The sequence below is a fragment of the Lycium barbarum genome, chromosome 2 (genome assembly GCF_019175385.1).
Source record: "Lycium barbarum isolate Lr01 chromosome 2, ASM1917538v2, whole genome shotgun sequence".
NCBI classification, from domain to species: domain Eukaryota; kingdom Viridiplantae; phylum Streptophyta; class Magnoliopsida; order Solanales; family Solanaceae; genus Lycium; species Lycium barbarum.
This window is the reverse complement of record NC_083338.1, coordinates 18,207,684-18,229,335: the sequence shown is the minus strand read 5'-3', so window position 1 is coordinate 18,229,335 and position 21,652 is coordinate 18,207,684. Positions and strand designations below refer to the sequence as shown.

General features: G+C 34.4%; 4 protein-coding genes across 5 annotated transcripts; all 4 read left to right on the top strand.

Moving 5' to 3' along the window:
* The first annotated feature begins 8,547 nt into the window (after window positions 1–8,547).
* On the top strand, window positions 8,548–9,743 carry LOC132628426 (probable leucine-rich repeat receptor-like protein kinase At1g35710). The gene is made up of 3 exons (XM_060344206.1): window positions 8,548–8,644; window positions 8,696–9,292; window positions 9,436–9,743. The coding sequence occupies exons 1-3, from the start codon at window positions 8,548–8,550 to the stop codon at window positions 9,741–9,743; spliced, it is 1,002 nt and encodes a 333-aa protein (XP_060200189.1).
* Window positions 9,744–10,034: 291 nt separating this feature from the next.
* LOC132629376 (MDIS1-interacting receptor like kinase 2-like) lies at window positions 10,035–15,222 on the top strand. Its single transcript, XM_060345044.1, has one exon. It carries the CDS (start codon window positions 11,275–11,277, stop codon window positions 12,148–12,150), a length of 876 nt encoding a protein of 291 aa, XP_060201027.1. The 5' UTR covers window positions 10,035–11,274; the 3' UTR covers window positions 12,151–15,222.
* On the top strand, window positions 12,280–16,297 carry LOC132628425 (probable leucine-rich repeat receptor-like protein kinase At1g35710). Its single transcript, XM_060344205.1, has 4 exons — window positions 12,280–12,527; window positions 14,125–14,204; window positions 14,350–14,492; window positions 15,947–16,297. The coding sequence occupies exons 1-4, from the start codon at window positions 12,280–12,282 to the stop codon at window positions 16,295–16,297; spliced, it is 822 nt and encodes a 273-aa protein (XP_060200188.1).
* A 413-nt stretch (window positions 16,298–16,710) lies between these two features.
* LOC132629375 (MDIS1-interacting receptor like kinase 2-like) lies at window positions 16,711–18,083 on the top strand. 2 transcript variants are annotated; one of them, XM_060345042.1, is made up of 3 exons: window positions 16,711–16,860; window positions 16,941–17,375; window positions 17,505–18,083. In XM_060345042.1, the coding sequence occupies exons 2-3, from the start codon at window positions 16,943–16,945 to the stop codon at window positions 17,600–17,602; spliced, it is 531 nt and encodes a 176-aa protein (XP_060201025.1). In that variant the 5' UTR covers window positions 16,711–16,860; window positions 16,941–16,942; the 3' UTR covers window positions 17,603–18,083. The 2 variants fall into 2 exon arrangements, with proteins under 2 accessions (XP_060201025.1, XP_060201026.1); XM_060345043.1 differs by lacking the exon at window positions 16,711–16,860 and having other exon boundaries at window positions 16,867–17,375.
* Window positions 18,084–21,652: the final 3,569 nt, after the last annotated feature.

Genomic DNA, 21,652 nt, shown 5'->3' with positions numbered 1-21,652 from the left:
TCTCTCTATTTGCATTTCATTAGTAACTAAGGCACGGGCACAAACCATCTAGTCCAGTAACATTTACCAAATTGAGAGAAACGAAACAATCAGTGATTTCCACATGAGCATTTAGGAAGAAAAAAACACTATTTCCCCAGTAAATTCAGTATCACTTTTGCCACCTTAGTCTTCTTTCAATAATATGTCTTTCTTCCTCTTTTTCTCCAATTACCGGGGGGAAATTAGAGAAGCGAAAAGAAAAAAAGGAAAAAGAAAAAATAAACCTAAAACATGCGGCGATGGAGTCAATGTCTTTATTTATTTTGTTTACCATTTATATGTAATATAAGTATAAATACAATTCTAATGTTATTGAAGTTCTAAATATTAGCACTTTATAGTTCGGGAAGATTTATGCAAATTTTTAGCTGATTTAAAACATTAAATATTGGGAAAATATTAAATGACTATTTTTTCTAGTATGGACTGTTTTTTAAAAGGGTAAAAAGCGCGCATGACATTTCACTAAGGGTCTTCGTGATTAAATTTTTCAATTTGAATTATTTGAATTTTTTTGAAGAATTATATGATAGAAGTATTTTCTTGATTATATATATATATATATATTAGTTTTTGTTTGGTTTCCCATCCGGTATTCGGTACCCGCATTGGGGCCCGACTAATCCGAATTCGTGCCGAGTAGTCCCACTTTGGGGGCGAAGCACTCCCTAACAATGATGACTTCATACCCAAGAGGGCTCGAACTCGAGACCCTAGTTAAGGATGGATATTATCAGCCACTACACCACAACCATTGTTGGTAATAATACATATTTTATTGCACGTTGATGGGTCTAAACTCACGAAAAAATCTCATGTAGATACTTCTTTGTTTCCTGAGATCCAAAAATACGAATTTGACTGATTTGCCCTTTTCAATATTAAACCATTTAATTAATTAGCTTTATAAATATATGTTTTTAGTAAATATTATTAAAAATAAAAATACCTAAATCGTTTAAATCAGGCTTACTATAGTAACTTGACTTCTACATATTTCACATAAGGAAAGATTTTATAACTAAAATTTAGTTGATTTCAAAATACTAAGTATTAGGAACATAACTAAATTACTATTTTATTTAGTGTGAAATATATTTGTAACGGGTAAAAAAGGCAAAAGACATTTTGCTACGGCCTTCGTGAAACAACGGAAACTGAGAATTAAGATGCATGCATGGAAATTTTGGATTTAAGGAAAAATACGAATTTGACTGATTTGTTCTTTTCAATAATAAACTATTTAATTAATTAGCTTTATAAATACACGTTTTTTTATAAATTTTATTTAAAATAGTAAAACCTAAATCATATATAAATCTTAGGCTTACTCTAGTAACTTGACTTCCTACATAATTTAAATAAGAAAATATATAATAACTATAAGTTTAGTTGATTTCAAAATCTTAAATATTAGGAACACATAATAAAATTATTATTTTGTTTAGTGTGAAATATATTTGTAACGGGTAAAAAAGGCGAAAGACATTGGGTAAAAAACGCGAAAGACATTTTGCTCCGGACTTTCTGAAACAACAGAAATTGAGAGTTGAGATGCACGCATGGAAATAACTTTGGATTTAAGTAAGAATTTATGTGATTAGGCGAAAATCCTTAACTGAAATTTTCAATACCAAGATCTGTAGCCGGAAAGTTCATAAGCTAACAATACAAAGCAGATAACGTACACACACACATACACACTTAGCCATAATAAAGGCTAATGACATATATCTTGCACTTCTGATACTCTAGCAAGAAAGTAACGCATACGTCAGGACTACCTTCTTACCTAGCTAAACAAATTCTAAAATCAATATTATAAACTTCATTGAAGATTCTAAAGAAGCTCTTGCATTGTAAGCAAAATTTACTGCTGGAAGTTTATGAATCCAGAATTTTGTCTGAAATATTATAGGAAGGACGTTATTTATAATACAAATGAATAAAAAGAATAATTTCACCAAAATTCAACTTCATCAAAGCGGAAGTTTCCAAGTTGTTTCGCAAAACCATAACTCCCATACCTGTAGGTCTCTAAAATACATATGCATATGTTGAAAAATCTGTTAAATATCTCAAAAAGAATATCGTAGAAATTCATTCTCTTTACACCAAGTTAATGAGTCTTTAATATGCCAATTATTGTTTATCCAAATTCTAACATGTTATTGGCATTTGTGACTTGTGAGACAATTATTCAAAACCATAAAGAGCCTTGATTAGCCAATTCTAACGTTTATTTTTCAACAATAACAGATCATTGAATTAGCTTTATTATGTGATAATATTCTCATTAATCACTAGCCCTTAATTGTCTTCATTATTTAGCCTCTTTACTGTCCATTGATTTCATATAGCCATTGGAGTATTCAACTATCTTATGGGTGGTTTTCTGATCTATGTATTAACACAAGTCCTCCTCATTTTAGATGAACAATTTGAGACAAACGCTTCCTCATATAATAATCGGAAAAGGGCCAAATATACCCCTGTACTATTGAAAAAGGATCAAATATACCCTTTGTTATACTTTGAGTTCAAATATACCCCTACCGTTATACTTTGGGATCAAATATACCCCTCCTCCGTTAAAATTGTCCAAGGTGGATATTAGATCTGACGTGACATGACAACTCCGTGAGGTGGACGCCACGTGGCATGCCACCTCACCACCCAACTCATTTAAACCTCACTTCCTCTTCTTCATCCACCACTACCATTTCCTCTCCCTTCACAACCACTAACGCCATTAGCACCACCACACCACCATCTCCACCTTCACTCTTTCTGATCTTCCTTTTAGGCAATTACCATTCAAAAAATTGCGAATTATTTCTCGATAATTACTTTGTATAGGGGATATGGCATAAGATTCATAAGATAAAAAAAGTTTCAGTAATATTAGTATTAGCATCTAAGTAATTGCTCTGATTTGTCCACCAAGCTACTGAAATTCAAGTAAAACTGAAACCCACCAGTCAACATAACAACCAAAAGAAACAGGCATAAAATGGGATCAAAATAAAAACAAAAACGAAAGAAAGTTCTCGAGAGAGATGCAAATACAGTACACCAATTAGGACCCAGAATCACAAACTCAATGTTGAAACAAGAACCCAGAAATGAAAATACAATGATAATAGCTAATAGCTTCATTGATATTCAGACTATTAAACCCAGTAGAGATTAAGAACTTGAGCAAGTAACCAAAACATGAAATGTGAGGTCCGGCGATGCTATAGAACTACGAAAGTCGTCGGAGTTTATAAATTTCGGTTATTCGTTGTGTAAAAACGAGGAGAAGATGAGAAGGGGGAGGAAGAGTGAAGGTGGAGATGGTGGTGTGGTGGTGCTAATGGCGGTAGTGGCTATGAAGTGAGAGGAGATGGTAGTGGTGGGTGAAGAAGGGGAAGTGAGGGCTAAATGAGTTGGGTGATGAGGTGACATGCCACGTGGCGTACACCTCACTAAGTTGTCATGCCACGTCAGATCTAACATTCACCTTGGACAATTTTAATAGAGAAGGGGTATGTTTAATCCCAAAGTATAACGGTAGGGGTATATTTGAATCCAAAGTATAACGAAGGGTATATTTGACCCTTTTCCAATAGTACAGGGGTATATTTGACCCTTTGCCATATAATATTATGTGTGTTGGGTTTTACAATATTACTTAAAATCTTTGTTAGTTTCTGGATCTTAGTTTTGTACTAGAAGAGCTTGTTGAATCCTGGGAATACACCTATATCGGGTGAAATATCCTTAAGGACAGTATCTTAATTGACATGCCTCAAGTTATGGAGAATTCTCTACAACGTTCGTGATCAAGTATTTTCCGTAAGATTTCCGACAAACTTGAGGATATTTTATACTATGTTCTTACGGAAAATACCAATTACAAAGAAGACCCAAATGACTGGTACATGTAGACAAGTGCACGTTCCTTGACTTCTGGAAGATGGCATTATTGTGTTTAAATTTGCGTTAAAAAGTCCGTGAAATTACAGGGAAGGAAAAGTTTTTTTTTCTTGTATTACTATTTGATTTGGTTTTTTCAATTTCTACTGTGTTAGAATAAATTTTGATATGATAATTATTTTTAAACATATTTCACAAGTGGATATGGAGTCAAAGAAGCAGACCCTTTCGTGGAATGGGATCTGAAGGGAGGACAACAAGGGCGTACTCCGGCATGGATATTAACATTTGATCATAGCAGTATATGTGATAGAAGTGAAGGACAAGTGGACTTTTGTGTTCACACTGGTAAGTGACGATATTCTATGTCTATATTTTCGATGAAATTTTGTGTGGCCAACTAAGCCCACATATCCCTCAATGTTGAAGAGGATTCGGAGAAATGATAATCTTGCCAAGTAAAATAAAATTGACTGAAAGCGAATGACATAATTATGGTGATCATTTCTCAAGCGAATCTTGTGGCTTGTGGCTAATGTGAGAGATTGGATGTTAGACTTTGGTACTACTAAGCATATATGTGGTAACATAGTTTTGTTTTCTACACCCAAATTGAAAAATAAAATGATTTATTTATGTTGGTGATTCTAGAACTACTCAAATTCTTGGAATGAATCTTAAACTCACATCTAGAAAACATTAGCGTTAACTGAGGTGGTTTGTGTTCCTAATGGTTGAACCAATTTGATATCTATGGGATTATTTTTTAAAAAAAAATTAGTGTGAATTATTTTTTATTTTTGAGTTTGATAAGGACTGACCAAAATAACGTTTTGTGGACAATGAGTATTGTTATCATGATTTATTTGTGCCAAATAATCTTCAGGATGAAAATGTTAATACTTTATTACCTTATTTACTTAACTGATTTATATAACTCATGGCATGTTACTTGGATATGTTCGGTTTTCTTTATATTAAGAAAATGCAAGTTTAAGTTTTTTCTTATGCAAATATATTCAAAATAATGTCAAGATTCATTTTATTAATATTTAAGTTGTTTTAATTTAAATGGATTTTATTGATCAAAATGAGCATTAAGCTATTGAATTTGTGTGCATGAAAACGAACATGTAGAGACTGTAATTCAACAATGTTAAGTAACAGAATGAACATGTCTCCAACGTCTGTTTTGTTAAAGGAAATGAGACATTAGGTGGTCTTAATGATGTTTTGTTAAATGCAATGAGACATTAGGTGGTCTTAATGATCTTTCCTCTTCCTATGTATAATATTATGTATTCATTTGAAATGTGAGTAATATCTTTGATATATTTTGGTGTGTAAATTTGTACAAAATATGATACCTTACAAGACTGGAAAATTCTTGTGAATTGTGGAAAGATTATCCATTAGATTGAAATATTTGAAAGTGTGGGGGTGTCTTGCTAAGATTATGCTAAACGATGCTAAGAAAAGAAAAATAGGTTTTAAGATTTTTAATTGTATGTTGATACAGTGTTGCATCACAGATTTTGGAAATGATGATTTCAAAGAAATCTTTTGATGATGATTTTTACTCTTTTATTGTTGACAATATTGGAATTAATTATTGTGAATTGTTGTTGTACTAGAGAGATAATATGATGCTAAGTGGATCTCAAAATTTACATGTGGTTATGTGTTTATTCTTGGTGGGATGCCATAACATGAAAACCAAATAAATGGAATTTACTATTTTGGAGTTGGTTGGTGATGAGGTTAAGTGGTGAAGAGACCTCTTAGTAAGTATTCCTCTTGGAATAAAAACAACATCTTTTGTATCTATATATGGTGGTTGCCAAGTAGCAATAGCTGTAGCGAAAAAATAATTTTTTCATTGGCAAAAATAGACACATTTATTTGAGACATAATGTGAAAAAGCAGCTGCTGTGAGATAAAATTATTTCTGTAAATTATGTGAAGTTAGAGGTGAACTTGATCAATTCACACACTAAAGAAACATCGAGGGGAGTGAAACTTTTGTCAACTTGAGAAGATTAACAATGATGGCAACCCAACCTATGTGATTGGAGATACCATGAATTAGATAATAACAAGTCATTAGTTGATCAAGTATGCACTATTAACTGATGTCTCTCCTTTGATGTGTGAATATAGTGCAATACTGCAAGGCAAAATTGAGGTTGATTTAAACTCTTAATCTAATTCATATCCTTTATAGGTGGTGTATTACTCTGCAGAATACACTTGATGATTGGAACTCTATGAGTGTAGAGTGGTGCCGCTCTTATGAAATTGTGATAGATTTCTAGAGCACTCATGAATATCAGGGCGCGCATGGCCTCTTAGCGCAAAACCACGATAATCACAAAGATTGTGCGAGTATAATGTGATAGAATAAGACCATGGGCTTACAAAAGAATTCTTGGTTCATAGAAGTTCTAAACTTCACCAATTGTTCTGTAAGTATAATCTTATTTTTATCTAGGTCTGGTTCATAGTCTAAGCGACACCAGATTCGATGCATTATATTCATATGTGGAAATCCAACAAAATACCCTCTCTCCTTCTTTCCTTTTGAGATATGTGAAAACACATCAAAACTTCTTATATTATTCTATTCCTTATTATTCTTTTTGAGATGTGAGGGAGATTGTTGAAAAATATGTTAATATCTCAAAAAGAATATTGTAGAAATTCATTCTCTTTACACCAAGATAATGAGTCTTTAATATGTCAATTATTGTTTATCCAAATTCTAACCTGTTATTGGCATTTGTGAGACAAATATTCAAAACCATAAAGAGCCTTGATTAGCCAATTCTAACGTTTGTTTTTCAACAATAACAGACCCTTGAATTAGCTCTATTATGTGATAATATTCTCATTAATCACTAGCCCTTTATTGTCTTCATTATTTAGCCTCTTTACTGTCCATTGATTTCATATAGCCGTTGGAGTATTCAACTATCTTATGGGTGGTTTTGTGATCTATATATTAACACAAGTCCTCCTCATTTTAGATGAACAATTTGAGACAAAAGCTTCCTCATATAATATTATGTGTCCTGGGTTTTACAATATTATTTAAAATCTTTGTTAGTTTCTGGCTCCTAGTTTTGTATTAGAAGAGCTTGTTGAATCCTAGGGGATACACCTATACCAGGTGAAATAGCCTTAAGGACAGTGTCTTAATTGACATGCCTCAAGCTATGGAGAATTATCTACATCATTCGTGATCAAGTATTTTCCGTAAGATTTCCAACAGCATATGCATATTTCAATATTAAAAAATTATAGGAGTTGATTATTAATATTCAATACTATTATATTTAGACTAAGTTTACACCAAGCAACAACAAACGTGGTGAACATATATTAATTTCAGAGGTAGTCTTTAATTAGAATTAGAACTCTAAAGCTGTTCTTTTTTTCCTACCAAAATAGTCTATTAATGTATGTTAAAATTAAAGTAAATAAAGGTAAAATCTTATGATTAGGACACGATCAGTTCCTTCTTTTTAAAGATGTGTCCTAATTCAAGTAGGATTTTATTCTAAATATTACTAAGTTATTAGAAATTCAATATATCAACGGTAGTTACAATTTTATCCCGACTTCACTTAAAGTTTTAAGGGCATAAAAGTTGATCGACATTTAAAGGATATTTTCGTCGTTTAATATTTAGCAAGAATTATTCGTGCTTTTAATATATGTAAATAGATACATAGATGTAGATTGATAGATAGATAGAGAGAGATAGATATAGAAGTGCAGTACTTAAGGTTTTATGCTTAATTCCAATCAATTATATGTGTTTACACCCACTCCGTGTGTTCACACTAAATCAATGGAATCATATCATGTGTATGAATATACAATAATATCACTTAACCATAGTTAATTAATGTATGGATCCACTTCACTAAATTGCTTAACTACCCTAAGTTGTATGAGTTTGATGTAAACACTCGGTGCGGATAAATTTTTACCATGATACTATTTATACGTCAAATCAAGGAACAGAGATATCCATGGAGTAGTAATTATTTCCCCTGATACTATCTGTACGTCAAATCAAGGAACAAAATAATACATGGAGTAATTATTTCTACAAATGTAAGCTTGGCCAATCCAACCACCTTTTGGTTTGTATTTACTTCTATGGGTAGCGAGACAATAGCTCCATTGACTCCCAAGTCTTTCTAATTCTACTTACATTTAATTTCACAAGCTGAGAATTAAATGCCATTGGCTCAGCCAGACTTGTAATGATTCACTACAATATATATAGAACTATACCCTGCAAAAGTTCTTCACAAAACAAAACAATCAACTGAAATCCTTTAGCCTTCAAGATGGTTCCCATAATATTTTATTTCCTTCCTCTCTTATATCTCTTCACAGTTACTTTTGCTTCCACTGAGGAAGCAGCTGTTCTTCTCAAATGGAAATCAACTTTCCAAAATAAGAATACTTCCTTATTGGCTTCATGGACACTAAGTACTGATGTATGCAGAGTCTAGTATGGAGTTATATGCTTTAATGATTGGGTAAATAGATTGAATATTACAAATGTTAATGGTACACTGTGATTTTGCATTTTCATCTCTCCCCTTTCTTGAATATGTTGATCTTAGCCTGAGCCAGCTCTCTGGCACCATTCCACCTGAAATTGGTAAGCTCGCTAATCTTGTGTATCTTGACTTGTCCATCAATTAGATTTCAGGCAAAATCCCACCACAAATCAGCTCACTTACCAAACTTGAGACTCTCAACATCTTTGACAACCATTTAAATGGTTCCATTCCCACAGAAATAGGAAAACTTGTCAATCTTGTTGAAGCTTATCTTGAAAACAACCAATTAACGGGTCATATTCCTCCAGAAATAGGTAGCTTGGTCACTGCAAAATTGTTTTATGCTTTCTCCAACAAATTGTCTAGTTCCATTCCTGCCGAAGTAGGCAAGATGAAGTCCTTTGAAAATTTAAGCTTACAAACAAATAATCTTTCTGGTTCAATTCTTGTTACTCTAGGTGACTTAATTGAGCTCAAAGTTTTGTATCTTTATTCTAACCAACTTTATGGTCCAATTCCTAGTGAGTTGGGAAATTTGAAAAACCTCACTGAGTTGTCATTACACAATAATCAACTTAATGGTTCAATTTCAATTGCTCTAGGTGACTTAAATGAGCTCAAAATTTTGTATCTTTATTCTAACCAACTTTCTGGTCCCCTTCCTAGTGAGTTGGGGAATCTGAAAAACCTCACTGAACTGGATTTATCAGACAATCAACTTACTGGTTCAATTCCAATTACTCTAGGTGACTTAACTGAGCTCAAATTTTGTATATTTATTCTAACCAACTTTCTGGTCCAATTCCTAGTGAGTTGGGAAATCTGAAAAACCTCACTGAGTTGTCATTACACAATAATCAACTTAGTGGTTCAATTTCAATTACTCTAGCTGACTTAATTGAGCTCAAAATTATGTACCTTTATTCTAACCAACTTTCTGGTCCCATCCCTAGTGAGTTGGGGAATCTGAAAAACCTAAATGAACTGGATTTATCAGATAATCAACCTATTGATTCAATTCCAGTTACTCTAGGTGACTTAACTGAGCTCAAAATTTTGTATCTTTATTCTAACCAACTTTCTGGTCACATTCCTAGTGAGTTAGGGAATCTGAAAAACCTCACCAAGCTGGATTTATCATATAATCAACTTACTAGTTCAATTCCAATTACTCTTGGTGACTTAATTGAGCTCTAAATTTTGTATCTTTATTCTAACCAAATTTCTGGTCCAATTCCTAGTGAGTTGGGAAATCTGAAAACCTCACCGAATTATCATTACACAATAATTAACTTCATGGTTTAATTTCAATTACTCTAGGTGACTTAACTGAACTTAAAATTCTGTACCTTTATTCTAACTAACTTTCTGGTCCCATTCCTAGTGAGTTGGGGGATCTGAAAAACCTCACTGAACTGGATTTATCATATAATCAACTAACTGGTTCAATTCCAATTACTCTAGGTGACTTAACTGAGCTCAAAATTTTGTGCCTTTTCTCTAACCAACTTTCTGGTCACATTCCTAGTAAGTTGGGGAATCTGAAAAACCTCACCAAGCTGGAAGTATCACATAATCAACTTATTAGTTCAACTTCAATTACTCTAGGGGACTTAACTGAGCTCAAAATTCTGTACCTTTATTCTAACCAACTTTCTGGCCCATACCTAGTGAGCTGGGGAATCTGAAAAACCTCACTGAACTAGATTTATCAGATAATAAACTTACTGGTTCAATTTCATTTACTCTAGGTGACTTAACTGATCGAGTTCAAAATTCTGTTCCTTTTTCTTTAACCAACTTTCTGGTCACATTCCTAGTGAGTTGGGGAATCTGAAAAACCTCACTGAATGGATATATCACATAATCAACTTACTGGTTCAATTCCTGCCTCCCTTAGCAATTTGAGAAACATGCAATTTCTCTATCTCAGTGCCATTAAACTTTATGGTTCTATTCCCAAAGAACTTGCATATTTGGATAACTTGGCAGAGCAGATAATGAGTGAAAATCAGTTTTTAGGCCATTTGCCAATCCAGCTTTGCTGAGGTGGGAAACTTGAGAATTTCACGGTGAATAGTACCAAGCTGACAGGGCCAATACCAAGTAGCTTGAGGATGTGCTCGAGTTTCAAACTGGTTCACCTTAATAACAACAGTTTTGCTGGGAATTTATTAGAATCATTTGGTATCTATCCAGAGGTTCATTGCATTAATTTTAGCGACAATAAATTTCATGGTGAATTCAGCAGTAACTGGGGGAAATGTAAGAATTTAACTGATCTATGGGTAGCCAGAAATAATATTTGTGGTAGCATGCCACCAGAGATTGGAAACATCAAAGGGCTTCTAGGACTTGATCTTTCATCGAATCATTTGGTTGGGCAGATTCCTAAGGAAATTGGAGTTTTAACCTCTCTGGTGAATCTTTTTGTTCAAAACAACAACATTTCTAGCAGTAAACCCAGGGATCCTAGGTCACAGACAAAATTAGAGTCCCTTAATCTATCAGGCAATAGATTTATTGGGTCGATCCTAATTTTTTTAGAAGATTACGTGCACTTATTTTAGTTGAACCTGAGCAACAACAAATTTGGGCAGAAAATCTCTTGTTGGAGAAATACCCCCAGATCTAGCCAATTTGAATAGCTTGGTAAGCTTAAAGCTTTCTCACAATGGCCTCTCTGGTCGTATTCCTGAAGAACTTAAATTTTTGACTGGTTTGCAAGATGTCGTGTTGTGAGTTGGAAGGTCCAATCCCTAATAATAAATCTTTTATCAATGCCTCATTGAAGGGTAATAAAGGTCTTTGTGGAAATGTAACAGGACACCAACCCTGCGAAAGGTCATCTTCGGTGGTGAAGAAGTACTCAATGGCGAAGAAACGTAAACTCATCTTCATCACCGTACTTCCTGTTATGGGAGGAATAGTACTACTATGTGGTTTCATTGGTGTTCTATTTATGTGTGATAAAAGAAGGAAAGTTAGATACGTTGAAAGACGTGGTGATGGTTGGGTTTCGATATCCACGTTAGATGGAAAGGCATTGTACAGAGATAACTTAAACGCCACAGAGGAGTTTGATGCAACATTTTGCATCGGGCAAGGAGGGAATGGAAGCGTTTACAAAGTAAACCTTCCATCATTAGGGAATATAGCTATGAAGACACTTCATTCTTCATTTGAGAATACACATCCTAAAAGTTTTATGAATGAAGTAAGGGCATTGATTGGAATGAAGCACCGGAACATCGTGAACCTCTACGACTATTTTTCGAATGCACAAAACTCGTTGTTGTTTTACGAGTATGTGGATTGGGGGAGTTTGTCCAGCATTTTGAGAAATGAAGTTGAGTCCAAGAAATTGGATTGGCTTAAAAGGGTGAATATCATCAAAGGTGTTGCTTTTTCTTTGTCTTACATGCACCAGGAATGCTCACCACCGATCGTTCATCGTGACATATCAAGCATTAATGTTTTGCTTGATTCCGAGTATGTAGCTCGTGTTTCTGATTTTGGCATAGCTAAGCTTCTCAAGCCAGACTCATCTAATTGCACTGCGCTTGCAGGTACGTGTGGATATGTTGCACCTGGTAAAGTCTAGTTCAATTATTATCCTTGTTTTTATTCTTCATGAACTATAGCCAAAGACTCCATATTGTTTTTATCTCATTTACACGTTTAAATTTAATACTTGTTTGGAAATTGTCTTGTTTTAGAGCTTGCTTACACAATGAAGGTTACAAAATTGTGTGATGTCTATATCTTTGGCGTATTAGCATTGGAGATAATAAAAGCAAAGCATTTTGGGGAGTACATTACTCTGCTAGCAAATTCATCAACTAGTGATCATGTGCAGCTTAGCGATTTGCTAGATGAACGCATTTCACATCCTGAAAATGAAGTAAAAGAGGTTTTGGTATTTATCATCAAGCTAGCAAGCTCTTGTTTGCTTGAAACTCCAAAATCAAGGCCAATAATGTACTTCATCTCTCATAAGTTATCATCAATGGATCCACGTCGACCTACTCATCAGATAAACCCCCATGTAAGGCGAGCTATATAACCCATGATGGCTGATACGTAAGGTGTCTTTGTATGGAAATGAATAACCTGCATCACCCAGTGGTTGTGACGTAAGTAGTTTAATGTGAAAGTCCCTCAAAAAATTATTACCAGGACTAGTATTGTTTTATCCTTAGATTACTAATCTAGTTTACTGTACTAGAGTTAATACATTGTAAATTTGTAATGTAGAAGGTAATTATTTAATCTCCTCGTGAAAAAATTAATAAAACAAGCTTAGATCAAGTTTGCTAAGTAGTACTGATGCTATAGTGGGATTGCTTTGCATAATTCTCATAGCACATGAAAAATCTCAAACCGTGTGCTCTGCATTGAACTATGACTGCTTAAGGGAAATAAAGTATCACTGCTTACACATAATAATCAAGCTGTTGACATGAGCTTTAATAGCCAGCACATTAAGGCCTTGTGCTATCTCGGTTCTCATGAGTGCTTTTGAGAACGAGCTCAATTCTCATAGGAAGCGGCCTACCTCCACACTCACATAGGTGAATTCTGTCAATGGTGCTCCTATAACTTTAACACCCCACTCATACGAGTTACAGAATTTCATTAAGAGTTTATAGACTCAACCTCCACAAATCGTTACAGAATAATGCACTCACACCATTGGGAGTGAATAAAAATAATATTAGTGCACTTCACAACGAGTCATCATATGATTCGTTTTTTCCATTGAACCTGGTTATAGGATCTCTTGTCCCCAGGTTGGGTTTTCTCTTACATGACTTAGAAATTTTCGGTATTTAATCCCATCCCCCTCGATGTGCTTCAGACCCTCTCTTGCAAAGGCCTTTGTCTATAAATCTGCAAGATTATCACAAATTTACACAATCAATATTTATGGTATACCAATTTTCACAAACAATCTCGCAGTATTATATGAATTTACCGTTGTGATAACAGTATTGAACTCTACCAATAATTTTAATGTTATCACAATAAATCAAAGTTAGAGTATTGATTTCTCAAAGCCTCCATGGTAGAGTTAGTAATATTATTTTTTCAACAAATAGCACAAAGTATTCTTATCTGCATCAATAAAAAAAAACTTTGGGTACAACAAGATATTTTTTTTATTTAAAAAGAAACCAAAATTTTGCTTACCAAGTATATATACCTGGTTTGTTTGTACCTGTTAAGTACTTTTACTACATACACAATATTAGTTCAAGTGTAGTCAGTCACATGTCTCATATTTAGGCTAGCATACGCCTTTTTGATTTATCACAATTTTTCACTTTGAATTGGAATATATAAACACTTAACCAAAAGGAATTGCAACACATGTACAATCTACAAAATTGTACCTCACAATTTTCTCAATATAATGTGACTGGTTAAGAATAGTTTTATCACATGTTTTTTATATTTTTCATTCCAACAATGAATTTGCCTCACTCAAATTTCTCATTCCAATTACTCTAGGTGACTTAACTGAGCTCAAAATTTTGTACCTCTATTCTAACCAACTTTCTGGTCCCATTTCTAGTGAGTTAGCGAATCTGAAAAACCTCACTGAACTGGATTTTTCAGGTAATCAACGTACTGGTTCAATTCCATTTACTCTAGGTGAGTTAACTGAGCTCAAAATTTTGTACCTTCATTCTAACCAACTTTTCGGGTCTCATTCCTAGTGAGTTAGGGAATCTGAAAAACCTCATTGATTTGGAATTATCTAGTAATCAGTATTCGGGTTCAATTCCAATTACTCTAGGTGACTTAACTGAGCTCAAAATTTTGTATCTTTTTTCTAACCAACTTTCTGGTCACATTCCTAGTGAGTTGGGGAATCTGAAAAACCTCACCAAGCTGGATTTATCACATAATCAACTTACTGGTCCTATTCCAATTACTAAGGTGACTTAACTAAGCTCAAAATTTTGCACCTTTATTATAACCAACTTTCTGGTCCCATCCCTAGTGAGTTGGGGAATCTGAAAAACCTCACTGAACTGGATTTATCAGATAATCAACTTACAAGTTAAATTCTAATTACTCTAGGTGACTTAACTGAGCCCAAAATTCTGCACCTTTTTTCTAACCAGCTTTCTGGTCACATCCCTATTGAGTTGGGGAATCTAAAAAACCACATTTAACTGGATTTATCAGATAATCAACATACTGGATCAATTCCAATTACTCTATGTGACTTAACTGAGCTCAAAATTCTGTACCTTTTTTCTAACCAACTTTCTGGTCACATTCCCAGTGAGTTGGGGAATCTGAAAAACCTCACCAAGCTAGATTTATCACATAATCAAATTAGTGGTTCAATTCCAATTACTCTAGGTGACTTAACTGAGCTTAATATTATGTACCTTTATTCTAACCAACTTTCTGGTTCATTCCTAGTGAGTGGGGGAATCTAAAAAACCTCATTGGACTGGATTTATTAGATAATCAACTTACTGGTTCAATTCCAATTACTCTAGGTGACTAACTGAGTGCAAAATTCTATACCTTTTTTCTAACCAACTTTCTGGTTACATTCCTAGTGAGTTGGGGAGTCTAAAATCCTCACGAAGCTGGATTTATCACATAATCAACTTAGTGGTTCAATTCCAATTAGTCTAGGTGACTTAACTGTGCTCAAAATTCTATACCTTTATTCTAACCAACTTTCTGGTCTCATCCCTAGTGAGTTGGGGAATCTGAAAAACCTTAGTGAACTGGATTTATCACATAATCAACTTAGTGGTTCAATTCCAAATACTTTAGGTGACTTAACTGAGCTCAAAATTCTGTACCTTTATTCTAACCAACTTTCTGGTCCATACCTAGTGAGCTGGGGAATCTGAAAAACCTCACTAAACTAGATTTATCAGATAATAAACTTACTGGTTCAATTTCATTTACTCTAGGTGACTTAACTGATCGAGTTCAAAATTTTGTTCCTTTTTCTTTAACCAACTTTCTGGTCACATTCCTAGTGAGTTGGGGAATCTGAAAAACCTCACTGAATGGATATATCATATAATCAACTTACTGGTTCAATTCCTGCCTCCCTTAGCAATTTGAGAAACATGCAATTTCTCTATCTCAGTGCCATTAAACTTTATGGTTCTATTCCCAAAGAACTTGCATATTTGGATAACTTGGCAGAGCAGATAATGAGTGAAAATCAGTTTTTAGGCCATTTGCCAATCCAACTTTTCTGAGGTGCGAAACTTGAGAACTTCATGGTGAATAGTACCAAGCTGACAGGGCCAATACCAAGTAACTTGAGGATGTGCTCGAGTTTCAAACTAGTTCGCCTTAATAACAACAGTTTCACTGGGAATTTATTAGAATAATTTGGTATCTATCCACAGCTTCATTGCATTAATTTTAGCGACAATAAATTTCATGGTGAACTCTGCAGTAACGAGGGGAAATGTAAGAATTTAATTGATCTACGGGTAGCCAGAAAGCCACCAGAGATTGGAAACGTCAAAGGGCTTCTAGGACTTGATCTTTCATCGAATCATTTGGTCGGGCAGATTCCTAAGGAAATTGGAGATTTAACCTCTTTGGTTAATCTTTTTGTTCAAAACAACAACATTTCTGGCAGTAAACCCGGGGAACCTGGGTCACAGACAAAATTAGAGTCCCTTGATCTATCAGGCAATAGATTGATTGGGTCGATCCCAATTTTTTTAGAAGATTATGTGCACTTGCTTTAGTTGAACCTGAGCAACAACAAATTTGGCCAGAAAATTCCTATTGAGATAGGGAGGATAACTCAGCTTAATGTACTTGATTTGAGAAATAATCTCTTGTTGGAGAAATACCCCTAGATCTAGCCAATTTGAAGAGCTTGGTTAGCTTAAAGCTTTCTCATAATGGCCTCTCTGGTCGCATTCCTGAAGAACTTGAAAGTTTTACTGGTTTGCAGGATGTCGTGTTGTGAGTTGGAAGGTCCAATCCCTAATAATAAAGCTTTTATCAATGCCTCATTGGAGGGTAATAAAGGTCTTTGTGGAAATGTAACAGGACACCAGCCCTGTGAAAGGTCATCTTCTATGGTGAACAAGCACTCAATGGCGAAGAAACGTAAACTCATCGTCATCAGTGTACTTCCTGTTATGGGAGCACTAGTACTACTCTGTGCTTTCATTGGTGTTCTATTTATGTGTGGTAAAAGAAGGAAAGTTAGAGACGTTGAAAGACGTGGTGATGGTTGGTTTTCGATATCCATGTTAGATGGAAAAGCATTGTACAGAGATATCTTAAACGCCACAGAGGAGTTTGATGCAACATTTTGCATCGGGCAAGGAGGGCATGGAAGCGTTTACAAGGTAAACCTTCCATCATTAGGGAATATAGCTATGAAGAGACTTCATTCTTCATTTGAGAATACACATCCCAAAAGCTTTATGAATGAAGTAAGGGCATTGATTGGGATTAAGCACCGGAACATCGTGAACCTCTACGGCTATTGTTCGAATGCACAAAACTCGTTGTTGGTTTACGAGTATGTGGATAGGGGGAGTTTGTCTACCATTTTGAGCAATGAAGTTGAGTCCAAGAAATTGGATTGGCTTAAAAGGGTAAATATCATCAAAGGTGTTGCTTTGGCTTTATCTTACATGCAGCAGGATTGCTCACCACCGATCGTTCATCGTGACATATCAAGCATTGATGTTTTGCTTGATTACGAGTATGAAGCTCGTGTTTCAGATTTTGGCATAGCTAAGCTTCTCAAGCCAGACTTATCTAATTGCACTGCACTTGCAGGCACGTATGGACATGTTGCACCTGGTAAGGTCTAACTTCAGTTATTATCATTGTTTTTATACTTCATGAACTATAGCCAAAGACTCCATACTATTTTTATCTCATTTACACATTTAAATTGTTAATACTTGTTTGGAAATTGTCTTGTTTCAGAGCTTGCATACACAATGAAGGTTACAAAATTGTGTGATGTCTATATCATTGGAGATAATAAAAGGAAAAGCATCTTGGGGAATACATTACTCTGCTAGAAAATTCATCGACTACAGATCATGTGCAGCTTAGCGATTTGCTAGATGAAGGCCTTCCACATCATGAAAATGAAGTAAGAGGTTTTGGTATTTATCATCAAGCTAGCAAGCTCTTGTTTGCTTGAAACTCCAAAATCAAGGCCAACAATGTACTTCATCTCTCATAAGTTATCATCAATGGATCCACGTCGATCTACTCATCAGATAAACCCCCATATAAGGCGAGCTATATAATCCATGATGGCTGATACGTAAGGTGTCTTTGTATCGAAATGAATAACCTTCATCACCCAGTAATTGTGACGTAAGTAGTTTAATGTGAAAGTCCCACAAAAAGTTATTACCGGGACTAGTATTGTTTTATCCTTAGATTAGTAATCTAGTTTACTGAAGTAGAGTTAATACATTGTAAATTTCTAATGTAGAAGGTAATTATTTAATCTCCTCGTGCCAAAAAGTAATAAAACAAGCTTAGATCAAATTTGCTAAGTAGTACTAATGCTATGGTGGGATTGCTTTGCATAATTCTCATAGCTCATGAAAAATCTCAAACCGTGAATACTTCTAAAATATGCTTCACACTACAATGCATGTCAAAGAATGATAGCATATAATTTAAATATGAAGTGAAGAGGATAATGTATGAAACTAACATCTCAATAAACATGTATGCGTAAATGCCTCTTGTAAAAATACTGAAAATATTTCACTTGGTTACCAGAGAAACAAATTATTTTGAGTTTCTTCTGCACTTCTTAAAAATAAATAACCCCTGCCAGTCATTTTGGAAGTTGTGTTCCTCTGGAGTCAAGACCAAGGACATTTTGGTATTGTAGAAAATTACATAGAGGAAGAAATAATTGCTTCAAGCTAAGCCAAGTGAAAGAGTCACTATTGTTTATCATACAATAAAACATTTTCACAACAAGCAGTTCTGAGCTTTTTCCGCTTGTGCATCTTCTGTTATTGAACAACAAACTATATTCCTCTCGCATTAAACACGACTGAACTTTATTTTTTTTTTAATTTCAGAAATTGAATAATTAACCTTACCCCTTTCTTCCCAGATATTCCAACTGTAGGACCACTAAGCATGGTGAAGAGAATTGAAAAATGCTAAATTAGTTAAGCCTTTGCTCTATTTACCTACCCTTTTCTTGGGCTACTACGTGCTACGTTTCGCAGCTATAACTCACCAAAAATTCCTTCATCACTATTTATAACAAAGTTAAAAATGTTTAGAATTGTAACCTTTTTATTTATTAAGGTGGCACATGGTCTATTTCTATAAGTCATTAATTGGCAATATCGTACTTTAGTGGATAGATACGTGTTCGTATATATGTGAAGCTACTCTATACATAGACCAATATTTGAAATAAAAAATGCTGTAAAACCTTGTTTTAGATCTCTTCAATTAGTTGATGAGACGAAAAATGGCACGTGGTGGGTTGGTGGTTGATGGACAAGGTAACGATTATCGCTTTAACGAGAAGATAACGTTTGTGGTGGTCATCACTAGCACTGTTGCTGCATCAGGCCGCCTCATTTTCTTATTTGATATTGGAATTTCAGGTAGGTGTCCTCGCGTGTTTTCTGGTTTACATATAACTAAAATTTACACTATTTATTGTATGTTGAAGCAATTGCTTTATTTTCCGGCTTACTAATGTCAGTTTTTATGGTTGGATACCTATCTAATCATCTAAAAGTAACACAATCAAATCATCTAAAGTAACTATATGTTATCCATATTCAAGGAAAGAAAAGAGACATTTTCATTTTCGGTAAACAGCTTTCTAGGAAATTATACAAACAACTATCTGACATTGGTGTCATTCCTTTGTGAACTAGAAAATCAGACGGATGTAAAAATTAAATAAAAAAGTTAATAAGAGTCCGAGAAGAAAAATTGACAATTTCCAATATGGACTCGTAATTTCTACGTTGTGTAAGTTATATATCATATTTAATTACTATAATTTGTACAACTGGAGGAGTGACAACAATGAGGCCATTCCTTGAGAATTTCTTCCCATCAATACTGAAGAACGCAACATCTGGTACTTTTATCTTTTGATGATGATTGGCTATTATATATCCCCACCTTATTAAGTCACCTAATTATTATAAGTAGATATGGTTTGGCGTATGCACTTCATACTACCCCGATTGCGGATGAAACATCATGAAGTATTGTGCTCGGAGAAGTCCATTCTCATCATGATCGCTTTATCCACTTGGCCCTTGAGCCGGCTCTGCCTGCACATATCTATTCCTTGACTAGACGTATAAGTAGTTATAATACGCCTATCATCGGTGGATGTTAACCATACATTAAGAAGCAACTTTACTTGTTAGTATGTCAGTTTGATAACACCAAGTTTATTGTAATAAAATAACAACAATCTCAAATTTGGCACACAGTAAAATTTTATAGAGGGAAAACCGAGGGAGTAAATAGATAAAATCATCGTATTTGATAAAATTACAAGACATCTATGATAAGTACTCACTTATTTTTTTTTCCTTCTAGCAATACATAAGTGCTAAAGAAGAAGAAAATAATTGGAGAGTAAATGGAAGGAAAGGAGAAATGTGAAGTGTGTGTGAGACTTTTCTTCTTCTTTGGGGGTCCATCTGAGCAAAAATTAGGAGAGAATTTTGCACCGTGTAACACGTTGGGACTATTCCACACTACAGTACACGCGGCCTGCGAAAGTGATACAACTATTGACAGGCTCGTCAACGAAATGACTTTTGAATAATTCTGGAGAAAATATCCCAATATATTTCTCCAATTTTAAGCGGGAGAAATGATATTTTAACCCTTTACAAATATTTTTTAGTGTAAAAAGATATTCATTTTTTACACATAAGAAGATCTGGAAAAAAACACATAAGAGATCTGAAAAGGTCGTTTCCTCACTTAAAGGTTGAAGCTTAGGCGACAATTGAAACACCCTTTTAATTCATTAGTATATACTTCTATGGACAGTGATATATTGACTTTGAAATCATCCTAATTCTACACCGTATTTTACAAGTTGAGAAACAAATTCCATTGACTCAGGTCTTGTAATGATTCACTACAATATACATCTGTACCCTGCACATGCTGATCATCAATAACCAAAACAAACAACTCATGAATTTTAGAATCGGATGGGGGTACAACAACTTTCGGCTGCTATGAACCTTACTTCTTGCTTTAGCTTACTTAGTAAAACAACTTTTCGCGCCTAAACACCTATAAGTATTTACCAAAATTTTCTGGAATACCCAACAATTTGTGATATGCACTCAAGATAAACCAAAATTTGTGCTGCACACTATTTCCCCCTTCCAAGCTACTCATGCAAATAGAAATGTGCCCCTCCAATTCGATCACCAGTCCTAGCTTTGAATGTTTTCTTGTCCAATAGACTATGTAATAGGCCAATTTGCAGTTAATATCCCTTGAGATGCGAGGAAATGGCCCATAGGACCTCAAAATTTGCGAGTGAATCGATAAACACAACTCGTCACGGATTCAAATAATAATCAAAGTATAATTCCCCTTTCAATAATTATATTATGTATAAAAGAAATTACATAAAAAGGAATGATCATTTCCACTGCTTTTTAAGACCATTCCTTGACTTGACATATAAATAGTATAATACACCTATGATTGGCTGAAGTTAGCCATACATTATGAAGAAGCTAATTATTACTATGTTAGTTTCATAACTCCAAGTTTATTGTAATAAAATAATAACAATCTCAAATTTGGCACTCAGTAAAATTTTATAGAGGGAAACCGAGCTTGAGTAAATTGATAAAATCACTGTACTAGTATTTGATAAAATTACAAGACATCTATAATAAATAGCAAGGTACACATAGATCTCTAGCTGCTTTACCTAAAACTCAGGTCAAATAAGTGCTTTGGCTTTCTCAATTACACGCTTCTTTTTTCCTTCTGTTAATACATAAACTTTTAACGAATAAGAAAATATAATTGGAGAGTAAATGGAAGGAAAGTGTGTGACTTTTCTTCTTGTTGGG